Source organism: Agelaius phoeniceus, chromosome 11 (assembly GCF_051311805.1).
Source record: "Agelaius phoeniceus isolate bAgePho1 chromosome 11, bAgePho1.hap1, whole genome shotgun sequence".
Lineage (NCBI taxonomy): Eukaryota > Metazoa > Chordata > Aves > Passeriformes > Icteridae > Agelaius > Agelaius phoeniceus.
In genome coordinates, this window is record NC_135275.1 from 323,043 (window position 1) to 341,112 (window position 18,070).

The 18,070-nt window shown below is 54.9% G+C and overlaps 1 protein-coding gene across 1 annotated transcript; it reads left to right on the forward strand.

Annotated features, from left to right (window-relative positions):
• Window positions 1-9,108: 9,108 nt before the first annotated feature.
• LOC129125073 (serine/threonine-protein kinase pim-1-like) lies at window positions 9,109-11,605 on the forward strand (the record flags this gene model as incomplete). Its single annotated transcript, XM_054640320.1, has 5 exons — window positions 9,109-9,693; window positions 9,810-9,860; window positions 10,064-10,430; window positions 11,074-11,250; window positions 11,499-11,605. Coding segments are annotated over 5 exons (1,287 nt in total), but the record flags the coding sequence as incomplete, so codon positions are not given.
• Window positions 11,606-18,070: the final 6,465 nt, after the last annotated feature.

The following is an 18,070-nucleotide window of genomic DNA, read 5'->3' on the forward strand; positions in this document are numbered from 1 at the left end:
CAGGATGTGGGGACAGCGTTTGGCTGGTGCCTCACCTTGGCCTGTGCCGGGGGGCACAGCAGGATGGAGAAGAGCAGGGCCACGCTGAGCACAGCCACCTTCTTCTTCCTCTGGCTCTGGGCAGCGCTGCCTGAGGCTGCAGCAGGTGAGGAGCACCTTTATCCCTGCCGGGACTCCTCCCTGCACCCTCCCTGCCAGCCCCCAGGCCAAAGCCCGGCTTGGCACAGCCCCCAGCCCTGGCCACAAGCCCAGCCCTGGCACAGAGTCCACCCCACCCCACCTGTGGCACGGATCCAGCCCCCTTGCCCGGCATCCCTCCAGCTTCCTGCACGGGGCAGCTGCCCCTGGAAGGGCCCAGGCACCTGGGGGGCCAAGGGGGGCAGGCAGGGAGCCAAAGGCACCTGGGGACCCTGTGGGGACAGCCCCCAGTCCAACACAATCCATCCTCCAACAGCCCCCAGTGCCAGATCCCCCATCTCCTGCTGCCCCTCCCCTCCCAGAGCTTTCCCTGGGGGACACCCCAGAGCTGAGCCCGGCCCCAAACCCAACATGTGGGAGAACAAGGGGAGCAAGGGACATGGGATCAGGTGGCTGATTGGCATCTCAGCCACTGCAGACACTGGGGAGCACTGGGCAATGCTGAGCACCTGCAGACAAGGCTGAGGCCTGGGGAATGCCTCAGGAGTGACAATTCCCACATCCACACAACCCGATAGCCCTTTCCCTGCAGATGCCAAACCCCACCAAGCTCCATGCCCACAGCACTGTCCCAAGGGGAATATGCCCTGCCCTGCCCCTCATCCTGTCACACCTGCAGCCACCGAGCCCTCCCAGAGCACCTGGGTCATGGCCCTGGCTCTGGGCCCAGGCCAGCACTGGCCCTGAGCAGGATGTGCCCATCCCAGGCACATGGGGAAGTGGGCACCTGTCCCCAGGCAGCCACTCGGAGCTAACTGGGGTAACAGAGGTGCCCTGAGAGGAGGAGGAGGGGTGTTGGTGCCCTGCCAGCCTCTCTGACAAGCCCTGTTTACCCAGGCCCTGAGGCACCAGGAGCACATTCAGACATCTTGGGCTCCCCAGAAGGAAAATCCACACTGAAGTGGTTCCTGAGAGCTGTCCAAGGCTGTGATTCCTGTTTGACATTCCAGGGCATTAGTGAAGGGTTCTGCACATCTCTTTCCCCAGGGACAATGTGCATCCATCAGAGAAGTGTTATGGCCCAGCTGGGAAAACATTTCAGGCCACTGCCTTGATTGTTTGCTCTGGAACTCACCCAAGGAGCCGCAGGGCCCAAGGGGGAAGATTTTCCTCAGGGGTTTTGCTGCTTTGTGCCCTTGGAAGAGAGACCAGAGTGTCCTCGTGGGGGATTCTTGACCAGATGGACAAGAGCTGTGATGTCATTGGTTTTCTGAGGTCACCTTGGAGAGAAATTGAGGAAGTGTCTGCAGGACCCTAAACAGTGAATGAATGGATGAAGGAGATCCTCACTGTCCTGACCCACTATCCAGCAAAACCACAGCCAAGGGAAGAGGCCTGGTGGAATCAGGGGGGAAGGAGACCTTGCTGAGCCTGGTGCACACTGGGCACTGTGGGGTGATCTCCTGCTGGTGTCCCAGCTGTCAGTGCAATACCACTGCTCTGATAAGACTGGGTCCTTAAGAAACAAAAGAAGTGTTCAAGCTCAGGGGAGGAGGGGATCTGGTCGCACTTCTCTTCTCTGGCAGTTTCTCTCCCAGGGGGGACATTACATGAGAATTGGGATGCGGTAAAGGACAGGGCTGAGGGCAGCTGCTCCCTCTCTCTCTGAGCTTCGCAGGAGGACGCTGGGAGCTGCTGCCTGGGAAAAGGAATTGGTTGCTGCGGGTGGCCAGAGCAGCTTCCCCAGGCAGGCGCTGTCAGGCGCCTGCAGCACCGAAAGCGGCTCCACTTGGGGCTGCCTTGACAACTCCCCCAGCCCAGCAGACGCCTGAGCCCGGATGGTGCAATCAAAGCCTCACCAGAGGGACGAGAGGACTCCTCGCAGAGCAGATCCAGCTGGAATTATTAAGGGAAAATCAAAGGGCCCGGGTGAAGTGAGGGGGAAGAGAGAAACAGGAGCAAGCAGGAACACAACCCCTGCTGAAGGGAACCAGAGGCGAAGAGCCAGGAGCAGGGCTGGGGCCAGGGTATATAACTGGAGGAAGGCAGGAGGGCTCAGGGTACAAATTATCCAATGGGGAAGGGAGTCAGGGCTGGAGTTAAGGTGGGGTGACACGGGACGCACCAATGGGGGAGCAGAGTGGGAGGGGTCTCTCAGGGAAAGCCAATGGAGGAACGGGGAGTACAGAACATTCTGGAACTGTGGGACGAGCAGCAGTCGATTGACAACAGCACATTCACATTAACAAGCAAAGAACCATGGGGAATTGCACCAGTCTCTCACCTTAACTTCAACAGTGGTGTCCTCCAATGACATCCCAGGTTTGTCTTCTCCATGCCTGTGTCCCACATCTCCCCCTTTTTTATTTATTAAATAAACATTTCTCAGTGTTTTGTCAATTCTTTTCTGAAAACACATCAGTGCTGCTGAAATGATAACAACTATGAGAAGGACGCACAATAAACTTTTAAGAATGGGGGCACCCACACAGGAGCACTCCACTGCATGAGTGTTTTGTCCATCATGTCCACAGCTTTATTTTCAGTAAGGAGAGTCTTCATTTGCTCTTGCATTTGTTTGATGGTGGCCTGGATCGATGTGCTTTTCCATGACAGGTTAAAACAACAAAGTCCTTTGAAATCTTCACAACCATGGCCACGGGAGAGCAGCAGGAAGTCGATGGCCGCTCTGTTCTGAAGGGTGGCATGTCTGGTGGTTTCCTCGTCCGCCAGAAGGTCTGATAAGGCAGCGGATGTAGCCTTGGTCTGCTTACGAAGCCAGCACTCCAGGTGAGAAAGCTCACCGAGGGCCTTCACAGCTGCAACCCATGGTAGAAAGATGGAAACAGCGACCCTCTTCATCTTGCCCCAATTATAAATTTGGCCATCACAATTTTGATTGAATTGGGAGTACGATCTTTTCTGGGGCACCAATTGAGTTTCTTGTTTCCAATTCTTAATTTGGGTAGTGTTTGGAGTGAGGGTAGTAAGCTGGCCAAGGCTGCAGGGGCCCCCTTTGATCTTCAAGGGGATCCCTGCCCACTCCCTGTCACCACAGATGAGAAACACTCCCTTGGGAAGCACTCTGGGAAACGGAGAGGACTTAGATAATGTTTTGGCAGTATAATTGCACCAGTCAACATCATTGTATCTCTTATCATTTGGTGATATATCTTTTCTCACTATCATCTGTGGTTCAGATTTCTCATGCCAATTTTGTTGGGGTGGCTCCTAGAAAAAGTTGACACAAGAAGTCGCTTTGAGGAGCCCGGTAGGTCTAGTTCTTGGAGCTCCTGTGGTGCATGGGGTAAGATCTTCATCCACTCGTCCCAGGTGTCTACCAGTGTGGGCTTCTTACCTGCACAGGCATATTCATTTGGTGACAGGGGGATTCCCACCAGACATGTAGACAGCGGGTCTTTTGCACCTCCCATGGCCGTGCAAAAGTTATCCTGCTTGAGAGATTTCCCCAGTGTTACCCATAGGTTTTCTGTTGGTTGTGGCACAACCCATCCAACCGCTGTTTGGATGCACAGGAGCACAGTGACGGTGGCAGCAGCTGTTAAGGTATTTCGGGGTGTCCTGGGAGTGGCCATCTGGTTCTCCAGTGAGTCAGGTATCGACTGTTCAAGCACTGATAGAAACATGAATGGTCAAGTTAGTTGTCACTGTAATTTTCTTTGTTTTGTCCCTATGGAAGGGAGGGCGAGGGATTGGCAATTGGGGCAGGTGGAGACAATTGCCTTGGCTTGGTCTCTGGAAATCTTAAATTGACCTACTAAAGCTGGAGCATTCTGAGGGAAGAATGCATGGCTTAGACGAGCCTGTTGAAAGACATGTGGTGCAGCAGGGGAAATGTGGGTGGCACTTGCTGCCATTGCTAACAAGTCTGCTCTCCGGCTGCCCTCAGTGATGTATCTTGGCAGCTCTGTGTGCGACCGGACGTGCAGGATGTGATAAGGTTGCTCTCTGTGGGAGATGAACCAAATTAATTCAGAGAGCAAGCTGTAGAATTTTTTATTTTGGACTTCCTTGAGCAGGGCACGCTCTGCCCGCTCTGCTATCCCGGTGACATATGCAGAATCTGTGAGTGAATTGAAGGGTTGTTGGAATGTTCGAAACGCCCTCACAGCTGCAGCAAATTCTGCAGTCTGGGGGGAACCTTCAACAACCTGGATATCAGACTCCCACTTCTGAGTGTCCGGGTCCCTCCAGGTGAACACTGACTGGTGAGATTTGCCTGAACCGTCAGTGAACTCCGTGATAGTGTTTTTAAGTGGAGTTTTACTTTTATCTGATTTTGGGGCCAAATGCAGTGAATCTTTAAAAAGTCTGTGTTTAGGATAATGACTTGAAATTTTTCCGGGATATCTGTCAAATGAAATTTGTAGATGTTCATTTGTTTGTAATAGAGAATCCAATTGTTCCAAAGTATAAGGGAGGTAAATGCACGCCGGATCGCAAGCTGCGAGGGTCCGGAGGCGATGTCGGCCTTTAATAATAAGTTTGGCTACAAGTTCTGGTGGGGTGGTAACTGTTTGATGTGGTTGGTGCGGCAGAAAAAGCCACTCCATGATGATGATGAGTGGGGTTTTTGAAGTGTCATCCCACTGAAAGAGCAGCGCATGGAAGTTTGGGCACTTACCAAAAATACCGAGGCTGAGGGGAAGGGACCGGTCTGTCCGATGTGCCTGGCGGTGTTTGATGGCGCTGGCGACTCTCTCCAAAGCCTCCCAGGCTTCTGGCGTTAGCGAGCGTGGGGAAGCCAGGTCGCCGTCTCCTCGTAGAAGGTCGAAGAGCGGTGCCAGTTCTTCTGTGGTGAGGCCCAGGAGAGGTCGGATCCACGTGATGACGCCGCACAGCTGTTGCGTGTCTCTTAATGTCTGGGGGTGCTCGTTGATGGACAGAGGTTGAGGCACGATGGTCCTTCCTGTGATTAAAACCCCGAGGTACTTCCATGGGCTCCATAGCTGGATTTTTTCCTGAGCTATCTGAAACCCCGCGCTTTCGACAGCTGTGACAGTCTTGGAAACTGCTGCGTCTGAGTAAGACTTGGTGGAAGCACAGATTAGTACGTCGTCCATGTAATGTAGGTGTGAGACTCTGTCCGAAGTTTCTCTCATCTGCCTCACGATCGTCATTGGGGACCACTGAAGAAAAGCCCCTTGTCTGAAGTTTCTGGCCCTGGTGGAGAAAGTTACATGCCAAGGGCCCCGAGACCTGAGCACAGCTGCTGGCATTGCTAAGCTATTGTTCACAGGTGTGTTTGCTGTATGCTACACTGAACCCAATGAAAGGAAGAAGGGGGCCCCTTGCCTTTTTGCAACAATAGCCTTGGAAGTTGTCCCACCTCTCGGCCTGGCTGGACTTCTCCTGAGTTTTGGGTGGTCCCCCACAGAAGACCCCTCACTTGTCTTACAACCGCCATGACAGACAGACTGAGATGTACAAGGCCTCTCCATCAAAGACCGAGACATGAAATCCCTATGTGAAAAGGCCCCCCCACACTCTTTCCAAGGACTGGCACTGAGACCCCTAACCTGGGGGAGGTGTGTGGGGGAGGCAAGCTAACCAAAGCAAGATGGATGTTGCAGGTGCGAGCAGGGGACCAAGAAGACAATGGCTCTCACCCACTGCAGAGAACATGGACTGTGTGTACCCTTCTCTAAATACCATTTTTTCCCCAAAAATACAATAGACTACCTTTGATTCGGTTTCAAGTTTTACCCCTTCCCCCATCAACAAAACGAGTATAATAAGAGTTCGGATGAACTGCAACCCTGAGATCTCCCCAGACGTGACCTGGTGAACGCCATTGGCTGGACATCAAAGGACTTTGCCATTTCTACGTTTGGTAGCTTTATACCTTCCTTTCTCTTCCTCCCTCTTTTTCCCTTTTCCACAATTCCTCCCCAATGCATTTTGTTGTGGTTATTCAATAAAGGTACATTTGTTTTGATTATCACTGCAGCCCCCTGTACCGTGTCGGTGTTTTTTGCACTCTGAGATCAACCCACAAACCATCACAAAACCCGTTCGTAAGGATGGATTGTGACACTTGCATACATACTATAGAAACCTTCTATCAAACCTTAAAAATTCTCTACAAATTCATTTCCAACATTACTGGGTCTGGCACTGTCCAGATCTGGTGTTTGCTGCCACCTCCAGCGCCCAGATCTGGAAATTCCCTTGTTCCAGCAGAGCCAAGTCCAGCAATTTTCTGGTAAAGAAAGCCAAAATCTGGCAATTTCCCACTGCTGACACTGGCAATGCCAAGATCTGGTGTTTGCTGCCACCGCCCATACCCCAATCTGGAAATACTCGGTTCCAACACAGCCCAAGTGCAGCAGTTTTTTGGAAAAAGAAGACAAAACGCAGCAATTTCCTGGTGCCACGACTGTCACCACCCAGACCTGGTATTTGATGGCACCACCCATGCCCAGATCTGAACTATTCCCTGTGCCACCACAGCCCAAGTGCAGCAATTTGCTGGCAAAGAAAGCCAAAAGCAGGCAAATACCTGGTGCCTACACTACTCCGATCTCGTGTGTGCTGACACCGCCAGTGCCCCGATCCGGAATTTTTCAGATGCCTGCACAGCACAATTCCAGCAGTTTGCTGGCACAGAAAGGTCACATTTGGCAATTTCCTGGTGGTGGCAAATACCCCACCAAGATCTGGTGTGCACTGGCACCGCCAGTGCCCAGATCTGGCAATTTCCCTGTGCCAGCACAGCCCAAATGCAGCAATTTTCTGGCAGAGAAAGCCAAAACCCGGCACCACCCAGATCTGGTGTGTTGGGCTTGGTTTAAAAGAAGAGGGAGACCTCAGCTTAAGGCCGTGGGAAAACCCTCTTTAGTTGGGGTCAGCAGGAGCTCCTGCCCATAATCCTCTTGTTCAGTTATGCAGATTGTTACTAGAAAGTTCTGAGTTCTCTTTGCTACCGTTGGTTACATTTTACTGCAAAAATTGTAATATTCATAATCCTTCCTTCTTCTTGGATCCTTCCCTCAGATCCCACCTTAACCCCTCCCCATATATAAATGGATAAATATCCCTGCAGGACCCTGGACCCAGGCTTTTTTCTGCTTTGCTCTGTGTACTGTGCACGCCGTCCTGTTTGTTGTGTTTGCCTTCATTAAAGTTCTGTTTCCAGACAAGCAGATGAAAGCAGTCTCTGTCTGTAAAGTGGCCAGAGCTGGTTCTCAGGGAAACCACTGGCCAATGGTCCGGACGAGGACCAGAAGGTTTCACTGGTGTTTGCTGGCACCGCCAGTGCCCAGAGCTGGAAATTTCCCTATTCTGACACAGCCCAAGGGCAGCAATTTGCTGGCACAGAAATCCAAAACCCGGCCACTTTCTGCTACTGGCTCTGGCACCGCCCACATTTTGTGTTTGCTGCGCCAGTACCCAGATTTGGAAATTTCCCGGTGCCAGCAGAGCCCAAATCCGGCAGATTTCTGTCGCTGCCAACGACACCACCCAGATCTGGTGTTTGCTGGCAGCGCCAGCGGCCAGATCTGAAAACTTCCTGGTGCCAGCACAGCCCAAGTCCAGTGATTTGCTGGCACAGAAAGCCAAAAGTTGGAAATTTCCAGGTTCTGGCTCCAGCACCATCCAGATCTGGTGTTTGCTGGGACCACCAGTGCCCAGATTTGGAAATTTCCCGGTGCCTTCACAGCCCAGGTCCAGCAATTTGGTTTTAGCTAGCTTAGGCAGAGAAGTTCCTGGGACTGGGACTTTCCTTTTTCTTGGAACTCTTGAAACCTGCTCTGGACTGAAAACCCAGAAAAACACCTGCAGGTCACACCTGTGGCCCACCGAGGTCTGGGACGCTGCATTCCAGCACCAGAGGGACTTAGAAGAGACCGAGTGAGCCAACTACAACCCACAAAGAGGACTTTCTGAATTTTCCATCTCTTCAGCACTGTCAGAGGTTTTATTTAATATTATTCATTTTTCATGCTTGGGAATACTTTACTTGGTAAATAAACTGGGTTTATTTTCGCTTTTCTCGAGGGAAGTCTTTTCCTGAACTAGCAGGGGGAGAGGCCACTTGAACTTGCTTTCTAGAGGGACCCCTTTTGGAGGTTTCCTCTCAAAATTTGCCCTAACGCAGCACAAACAGTCATAATGAAAATTTCACCAGTGGCATAATTTCCTGGTGGCAAATCTTGTGACAGAAGCTTGACCTTGTTCTCCAGGAGAGATTCTTGGCAAGAGCAGACAGGAGAAGATTCCTGGAAAACTGAAACAGCTTTCCAGAAGGGAAATGTAAATGAAAGAAACAATCCAAGATGTTTTCCTCTATTTATTTCTATGCTCCCCTTTTCCATGTTGCACTACTTCTCCATCCCAGTAATTCCAGATGCACTGCACCTCTAAGATCGGTGACTTAGGGATTTTTAGACACTCTAAAATACCATGAGCCACACAGTTTTCCTTCCCCTGTTTTTACTGGAAGGCAACACTGGAGATGTAAGTGCAGTGCTGGGCTCAGGTAGGAATCCTAGCCCAAGGGAAGGTGTCCCGCCAGTGTTTGCCCCTCAGCCAGGCCAATGCAGAGCAGCAAGCGAGGGGATTGCTGTGCCAGTGTGCAGGAGTCAGGGCTCTGCACCTGGGCTCAAGGCTGCAAAGTTCCCGTGTTTGGACGGACTCAGGGGCTGTGCCCGGGGCGCGCGGGGCTCGAACGTGGGGCTCGTGGGGCGAGCGGGGAACGGACACGGGGACGAACGGCCCCGGTGCTTCAGTTGCAGCGGCGGCAGCGGCGGCAGCAGCGGCATAAGCAGATAACTCTATAACGATCTTTCTCGTTCTCTCTTTCTTTCTCGTTCTCTCTTTCTTGGTCTTTCTCTCCTTCTGTCTCTGTGTCTCCCTTTCCCGCTGACGGGCACCCTTCTCCCGGGGTCCCTTGCCCGGCGTCCCTCTCCTCTCCCCGCCTCCCTCTCGTGTCCCCGCCTCCCTCTCCCCCTGCCGGGCCGGGCCATGCCCCCGGCCCGCCCCCGGCCCCGGGCGGGGCTGCCCCGTGCCCGGCCCCGCCCGTCCCGCCGCGGTCTCGCCTCCGCCCGGCTCTGGCCGTACTGGCGGTGGCGCTGCTGGGCGGGCATCAGTGCCGTGTGCGGGGGCGGCATCGCCGCCCTTCGCCTCCGCCTGGCCCGAGCCCGGCCCCGGCCCCGAGGCAGGCTCCAGCCCCGAGCCCGGCCCTGGCCCCGGCTCCTCCCGGGGCCCGCGGAGGACACAGGCGGCGCGGCCGCTGCCGCCGCCTCCGCTGCGGCTTCCCCGGCCCGAGCTCCGCCGCTCGGCAGCGCGGCCGCCGGCCCCGAGCCTCCCGTGCCGCGTTCCGAGGAGCGAAGGCCTGGGCATGGCCGGCCCGGGGCGGCTGTGGGGCGCTCGGGGGCCGTTGCTGGCCCCGGGCCGAGCGCTGACAGCCGCGTCCCGCCCGCAGGGACGGCGCCCGAGGCCCTGCAGGAGCGCTACCGCCTGGGTTCGCTGCTGGGGCGCGGAGGATTCGGCAGCGTCTTCGCGGCCACGCGGCTCTCGGACGGCGCCCCGGTGAGCGGCGGGGCCGGCGGCGGGCGCAGGACGAGGGGGCGGAGGAGGAGGAGGAGGAGGATGGGGCTGGGCAGGGCGGGCGGCGAGCTGAGGCCGCTGCTGTCCTTGGCTTGCAGGTGGCCATCAAGAGGGTGCCACGGAACCGCGTCCGGCACTGGGGCGAGCTGGTGAGTGAGCGGGGCCAGCGGCAGCAGCCGGGGCTGCCGGGCGGGGATGAGCCGAGGCCCGGCACGGTGGAAGCCGCCAGGACGCCTCGAGGGGGAGCGGGCGTGGGCGCAGCGCAGGGCGCAGAGCATCCCGGGCTGGCTCAGGGCTTCCCCAGGCCTGGCACGGCATCGGCCCCACTGAGGGCATCGTGCTCCTTCCGCAGCCCGACGGCAGCAGGGCCCCGCTGGAGATCGTGCTGCAGGCCAAGGTGTCCACTGGCTTCCCCGGCGTGGTGCAGCTCCTGGAGTGGTTCGAGCTGCCCAACCACATCGTGATGGTGATGGAGCGGCCAGAGCGGTGTCAGGACCTGCATCGTGTCATTCGGTCACGGCGGTTCGTGCCCGAGGAGGTGGCGCGGGAGCTGTTCCGCCAGGTGCTGGAGGCCGTGTGGCACTGCACCAGCTGCGGGGTCCTGCACCGCGACATCAAGCCAGAGAACATCGTGCTTGACCTGGCCACCGGGCAGGCCAAACTGATTGACTTTGGCTGTGGCACCTACCTGCAAGAGACAGCCTACACCCACTTTGCAGGTGAGCCCACGTAAGGGTGTACTCCTGGTCCCAGGATCTCATGGCCAACATCTCCCAGCCCAAGCTGGCTGTGGCAGCGGGGATTCTCCCTTTTGCTGCCAGTCAGGGGACTGAGTCTTCAGCTGAGTTGCTTTAGAGCGGGGCTGGGTGGGGAGCCATCTTCCAGCCCTGCTGGCAGCCTTTGCCAGCCACTCTGCCCAGGACTGGGGCTGGGCTGGGGCAGCCAGCCCGACCAAACCCCTGTGGGTGGGGGTAGCAGAGAGGGGGGTGGGACCTGTGCCCCAGCCAGTTTGTTGTGCAGGCGAGAGGAAGGGCTTGCACTGCTCCACTCGCCCTGTTTGCCTTTGCTTCCTAATATTTTTGGGGCAATGCAGACAGGGAGGAAAAGGGCATGTTTTCCCCAGCACAGAGAGGGCTTTTCCTTTGCATGTCATGGTCAGGCTTAGCTGGGGCTTCCCCTGCCCTCTTCTGACACCAGTGGCTTCTTTTCCAAGCCTTAGTTTGTGCACAAGTCCCAGGTGCTGGCGAGAGGGCAGTGGTCACCCTGTGTGCCACTGATGCAGCCCCCGCAGGCCCAGGGATGCTGGGGCCAGGCTCTGGGAGCAGCAGCATCCCCCTGCTGAACTCCATCTGTATTCCATAGGAACACCATCCTACAGCCCCCCGGAATGGACCCACTTTGGCTGGTACCATGGCGAGGCAGCAACGATCTGGTCCCTGGGCATCCTGCTGCACCAGATGGTCTGCGGGGAGCACCCTTTCAGGAGGGGCCGGAACCTCAGCTGGGGCCAGCTCCCGCTGCCACAAGGGCTCTCTCAAGGTGGATCCTCTTCTCTGGGCACGGGGGGAATCCCAGTGCTGGGAGCCAGCAGCGGGCTCGTGAGCATCCCGCTCTGGCAGCTGCTGAGGAGGTGGCACATGTCCTGCTCTCCTCCAAAACAGGGAATTGATGGGAAAGTTTAGGCCTAGCCCTGAGCGCATCCAGAATGGCCTGGGCATGGCAATAGTGGGGCAAAGCAGACAGGAGCCTTCTCTGGCTGACCGGCACTTTCTGCTTTCTCTGCCCAGAGTGCAAAGATCTGATCAGGTGGTGTTTATCCGTGAACTCCTTGGAAAGACCCACATTAGAAGACCTGTTCTGTGATCCTTGGGTGCAGGATATTCCTCGGCCGTAGAAGAAGGGAGAGAGCCGCAGGCAGACTTTGATGCAGGGCCCTGGTAAGTTGCAGCTCCACACATGCCATGGCAATCAGAAGCAAAGGAACCCAGACCTTTTTGTGCGGCCTGTGTCACTGCACAGGGTCATGGGATGGGCACACGCAGCCCTTGTGCTGCAGCTGAGCTGCTCTGCCCAGCACTGGTGGCCGCCATCCAAGCTGGTTTTGCTTGTGCTGGTTCCCTGACAGCTGGGGCCCTGGGCAGAGCCCTGAGAGCCTGGTCTCCCCCCAGGGAAGGAGAAGGAGCCACTGGAGAAGCTGTACCGGGTGGGGATGCTGGCTGGAGACAGCCAGGATGGCACCAAGGATGAGAAGCTCTTCCTGAGCCTGGCCACTGGAGGCTGATGGTGATGGACTTTGATTCTGGCACCTTCTTCAAAGCCAAACTCCACAGGGAATTTGCAGGTGAGTCCCCACCCGGGGAAATGCTGCCAGATTTGGGCATGGCCCAGCCTGGCTGGGAAGCAAAGGTTCCCCCTGTGCTGGGGCAGATGCAACTCATTCTTCAGTCGCTGCCCAGCTGCTTTTGGCAGGGCTGGGGCATGGGCTGTGCTGGGTACAAATGGGAGTGGGCTCCTGGCCCTGCCAACAGCCCCCAGCAGCCACCGTGGCCTGGGCTGGGGCTGGGGCTGGGGCAGCCAGCCCGACACAAGCAAAGCCCCATGCTGGGAGCAGAGGTGGGACTCCAGAAGCTTTGCAGGGGCTGCTTTGCTCTGCTGGCAAGGAAGGGCTGGGCTGCTGCACTGCCCTTGTTTGCTTTGGGATGACCGTGATTTTGGGGGGCAGTGCAGGGTGGAAGTGAGAAAGTGTGGGCTTCCCTCAGCCATGGCTGGGTTTTTCCCTACCATGTAGGAGTTGGGCCTTCCTCAAGGCCCTGACAGAGATAAGATTTTTTCCCGTTTTTCTTGTTTTCCCTTTTTGTCTCTAATCTCTTTTCAAGAATGTGTTGTTTGTTTTTCCAGAGGAAGCGTTCCAGGTGGTCCAGTGTGGATGGGGAAGTGCTTGGGAGCAGCTGTGGCGTGGATGGGCGGTGGCCTTGGAGAAGGCTGAGGACGTGGTTTGGGAGCAGCTTTTTTTGCAGCCGTGGCTGGCGTGAGGTGGGTCCCTGTGTGCTTGGCAGGGTGGGATCAGAGCTTTTGGGAGATGGCAGCGAGCACAGGAGCATCCTGCTCTGGGCAGCTGCTGAGGGCTGGATGTGCCGTGGCTGGCTGCAGGCTGGGCACATGTCCTGCCCTCCTGCTCTGCTGCCAAAGGCAGCAGGGATGGGCAGCTCTGGGCACAGCTCTGGGCACAGCCAGCATGGCCTGGGCACCGCAGGCCTTGGCACAAGGGCACAGGAGCCCTCAGCTGAGGGGCACTTTCTGCTTTCTCTCCTTGCAGCCGGGCTCTGCGGCTGCTGAGGCTGCTCTGGGCTCTGCCAGGGCTCTGCTGGGCTCAGCCCTGGGCCCAGCTGGGCTGGCTCTGCCCTCACATTGCTCTGACAGCTTTGCATCAGACGAGCCCCTTGCCAGCACAGCGCCTGAGCTTTCTGCTTTGGCAGCTGAGTGAGACTCTGCTGCAGGCCCAGAGATTGCAGCTGGGGACACACATCCAATTGGCAAGAACCCAAACTCTCCACAGTCCCAGCTGAACGCCTGGATCTGCACAGGGTGTTTGTCTGTCCCATTCTTCCTTCTTGATTGGCTGGAATTGTGCAATTGCACTTTCTTTCTCCTCTAGAAGTGCCTGAGTGGGCCAAAGCTGGCGAGTGGGCCGTGTTCCTGAGGCAGTGCAGTCTGGAGCTGATGGATGGAGAATTGCCCTTCTGCACTGCCAAACCAGAGCAAAAAGCCCTAAGTGGCACTTTGTGTCTCTGAGAAATCCCTGACAGTTTCAAAGGGAATGTGCAGCTCCTTGCCAGGCTGAGAAGGAAGGGCATCTTCTAAAGGATTTGGGCTTTGACAGAGTTTCCATTCCCAGTCCTGCTTGGAGCGGGAAGGGCACAAAGCAATTTCCTCTTGCTTTGAGCACAATTTCAAATGGCAATGTTGGAAACAAAGCCCAAAATCTTTTAAAGGGCTGCTGGGGTCAGGAAGATGGATCCATGCCATCAGTACATTTACAATGTAAATAACTGAGTTCCCCTTTAAAAAAGATCATTTACCTCTTAATGCAAAGTTTCAGAAGTTTTTCACTAACACTTGGGTTTTGTTTTCATCTTTCACATTTTATATAGTTTTTTTTCTTTTGCCTTTTTTTCCTTTAAATAGAAAACATGTCCTACAGAAGGAATGTCCTTTGCTCCTGGTTCCTGTGTGGAGCAGCTCCCTTGCTGCTGGCTGAGCTGCTCAGGCAGAGCCCGGCAGCTCCTGGCCCTGCAGGGCTGAGGCTTTTCCCCGTTGCTGGGCACAGACTGATGGAGCAGCACTGCTGAACACGGGCACACACAGAGGGCCCAGCAGCAGCTGCCTTTGGCCACCTGAGGCTCCAAGGCCCAACCTCTGAGCAGCCAGGGCTGGAAGAGACTGGCAGCATCTGATCCCTGACTCTGGGCCAGGGCTGCACAAATGACCCCACAGCAGCAGCAGCAGCAGCAGCAGCAGCAGCAGCAGCAGCAGCAGCAGATGGAGCTGACTTTCAGCACAGCCCCTGGCCCTGTTCCCTCCCATGTGCAGCGGTGTCAGAGCAGCCTGAGGCACCTGGGAGCCCCCAGTGCCAGCAGGGACTTGAGATGGCAGCCCTGGGCTCCTGGAGGCTGTGCAAGGAACGGAGCTGGGCACTCCCTGTCCATGGGGAGCTTGCAGATGGAAAAGGCTGCTGTGCCCAGGCAGCTCCAGGGGCACAGAAAGGAGGCTCTGGAGCACTGGATCTGTGCCAGTGCCACAGTCCTGGGCAGCAGCCAGCCAGCCCTGGGGGAACAGAGGGCACAGCAAGAGGGACAGAAGCAGGCAAGGGCAGAGACTGGGAAGAGCCAGGCCCGCGAGCAGGAACAGCTGCTCCATTGCACTCTTGGAGAAAGCTCTTGGCTGCTTCAAAGTGCTGAAAGGCGTGAAGGGCAGAGAGGAGGCCACAGCAAACAATGCTCCTGTTTGCACAGCCTCCCCTCTGCGTGTCCCAGAAGGAATTGGATGGACTGGATTCGTCTCTCCGAGTGGTCTCGTTCAGCATGAGCAGCTCAGCACCAGGAGCTGAAGGAGCTGAAGCCTCAGGCCACAGGAGCTGGGCAAGAGGGAACTTCTGGAGCAAAGTAATGCTGCTGAAATAGCCCCAGCTGAATGCAGCGGATATCATCATGGAATCACAGAATCCTTTCTGTTGGAAAAGCCCTCTGAGCTCACCCAGTGCAGCCGCTCAGCCAGCAGTGCCAAGCCCAGCACTAAAGCACGTCCCTGAAGTGCCAAGGCCTGGACAGCAGCCCTGAGTGAGGCCTGGACAGCAGGCCCTGAGCCCAAGGTGGCCTCTGGATGAACCTTCCAAGCAAAGGTTATCTTTGTATCTGCTCCCTGCTGAGATCTGCATGGTCATTAGCACTGTGATAGATGTAGCCACTCCTTAGTGAAACATGGATGGACCTTTGTGTATTTAGAAGCCAGAGAAGGCCATGAAATCTGACATCTGGCCTTGTGTGGGGCTGAAGGATCAAAGTCAGCTGCCTTGGCTCCTCCTTGAGGCCTGGCCAGGCTTTGGGAGGGAGCCAAGAGGAGGATGAAAGCAGATGTTGGCACACTAGCAGTGCTGTCAGTTTGTTCATGCAGCACTGTCAGAGCTGGGCCCTCTCCCAGCGGGCTTGGAGCCTCAGCTGGGGCTGGAGGCACCTGCAGGAATTGCCAGTGCCCAGGAGTGGCTCTGCAGCCCTTGGCTGTGACAGCTTCCCCAGCTGCTGTGTGCATCTGGGGGATGGCAAAGGCTGAGGGGAAATGCTGCTGCATCTTTCTTAACCACTGCAGGCAATCTTTGGTGGGGATGATTGGGTGCATTGCTGAGCTGCTCCTTTTGTGATTCTTTGCTGCTCTGAACTGCAGGAAATGACACTGATTCCTTCAGCTGGAGTCTGTGTCTTTGGTGCTGACTTTGGCCACTGGTCAAACCAAACTGGCCCAGTCTGGCCAGATCCCAACCAAATGTCACTTGTTCAATGTCAATGTGAGGCATCAGTGCCATCAGAAATTCCCAGATGGGAAGCCCTTCCCTGGAGTTCCCTGGCTCTGGAGTGGGCTGAGGTGGGAGCCCCGTGGGAGCAGTGGGGCAGTCGGGTAAAAGAAGCTGCAGCCCTGGATGTCTTCAAATGCATCCAAAAACTGCACATGGAAAAGGAAAAGAACTTGTGGGTTTGGGCAGACAAAGATGAATTTGTTAAGAGTCCATTGGAAACAGCAGCTTCAGAAGGAACAATTATTGTTGGAGTGCTCCCACATGGAGCAAGAGCAGAAGGTTTTAATCTTGAGCTCAGCTGCATTTGTGCCAGTGAAATATCAATATACTAAATAACTGTATGTATTTATTGTATAATAAGACCTTAATATATGTATATATGTATTTGTATATTTATATATATATATATTATATATATATGTCCCTATCTATCTGTCTATATGTATATCAATATGTATATCTACATATGAAATAATAGTAATGTGAAATAGTGCTGACAATACTAATTTGGTAGCTTTGGCTGCTCAGGGATGTAACACTAAATACCCTACAGAAGAGGATTGGCCAGGACCCTCATGTCAGTGGTCAACTTTGTGAGATTGTATACAATGTAAAAAGGAGAAAGGGATGAAATTGGCTATTTTCCCAGGGTTTGCTGATACTGTGATGCAGAGGGCTTTGTCTGTTGCTGTGAAAAATACAGGGATGAAGCCTGCAGGGTTTTTCATGTCCCAGACTATGCACAAGCTGCAGGATTGGTTGAACGGGTGAAGGGGTTGTTAAAAGAGCAGTTGAAAAAATGAGGAGATGGGAACCTTTGCCCATGGAGAACCCATCTCCCTGATGTGCTCCATGCCCTGAACAATGGCCCACGGGGGAAATGGAAACCCCCTGGCTGTGCACGGCTGCCCCCAATTTGCAAATCCAACCATGGGCAGTGAGACTTGGACTGCCTGGGAAATTGTTCTGGCTGTGATGGCCCCTGGCAGGGCCAGCCCAGAGGCTGCAGGGCTGGGCCTTCATGCATTGGAATTAATGAGGAGAAATTCAAAGCAAATGAGAGCTATCAGTACTGAAACAGGAATTCAGATTCCTCCAGGACACCTTGCCTTGGTAACTGCTCCCTTGGAGCTTGGCCTTGCAAAGTGTTCCTGTCATGGCAGGAGGAATTGATGCAGAATATCCAGGAGAAATTACAGTAATTCTGTGAAACAATAGTGACCAGGATTGGATTATTCAACCCCATGACAGGGTAGCACAATTATTGATATTGCAATTTTAGGAACGATTGTGAAAAAAGGAGCTCCAGCTGCAATCACCACCATTTGTGGAGATAAAGGGTTTGGATGCAGCAGTCCTAATAATGGAGCCAGAGTGTGGGTCCGGAGGCCAAATGGCCCTCCCGAGGCAGCTGAAAGAGCAGCTCCTGGGAAAGACAACTCTGAGTCCTGAAAGCTGGGCAGGAGCAATGGGAATGTGTCCCTGCAGCCAAGGATTGTGTGTGAGAACAAGTAGATGTGACAGGATATTGTTTTACACATGCTGCCAGACCAAATCTCCCTGTTTGCCCCAAGGGCCCCTTTGGCAAATGCTCTGATCCACGGGGCTCCATGGGAAGGCTGCTGTGACACTGAGGGACTTGCACAGGAATTGCATCCAGGAGCCTGGGAGCCCCTCAGGGACTGGGACCCGGCCCCTTCCAGCCAGAGGGGAAAGGGCCCCCCAAGCCTTGTTAGCCCCAGACAACATGGTAAAGCTGAACAGCAAAGGGCCTGGGGGCATTATTCTGGAATTAAAAAGGTGCCAGCTCCATGGACAACAGAATTCTTGTTCCTAACTCCAAGGAGATTTAGAAAAAAGAATGAAGAACCGTGTCACTAAAGTACTACTGATGTCTGTAAGGTGTACCTTGATAGTCAGCCAGAATCTTTGTCTGCCACAAACACCTCTAGTGTTTGACCAAGGGGTTAGTCATCAAAATGTAATGATGAGTTCTGATGGATTGCTGAGCTTATCCTTTTGTAATTCTTTGCTAATGATGATGTGCTTTGCTGAGCTTATCCTTTTGTAATGCTTTGCAGCTGTGCATGTTATAAATGCCACAATTCCTTCAGTTGGTGTCTGTGTCTTTGGTAGTGACCCTACCCACTGGTGAAACAGGGCCCCCTCTTGCCTAAGTGTTCCCTGGGAAGGCAAAAAGCCTCCCTCCAAAATTGCCCCCTTGCTCCTTGTTCCCCCCCTTCATGCCTGAGCATGATGTGCTCTGGTCTGGGCTGTGCCCGGGGTCAGCCG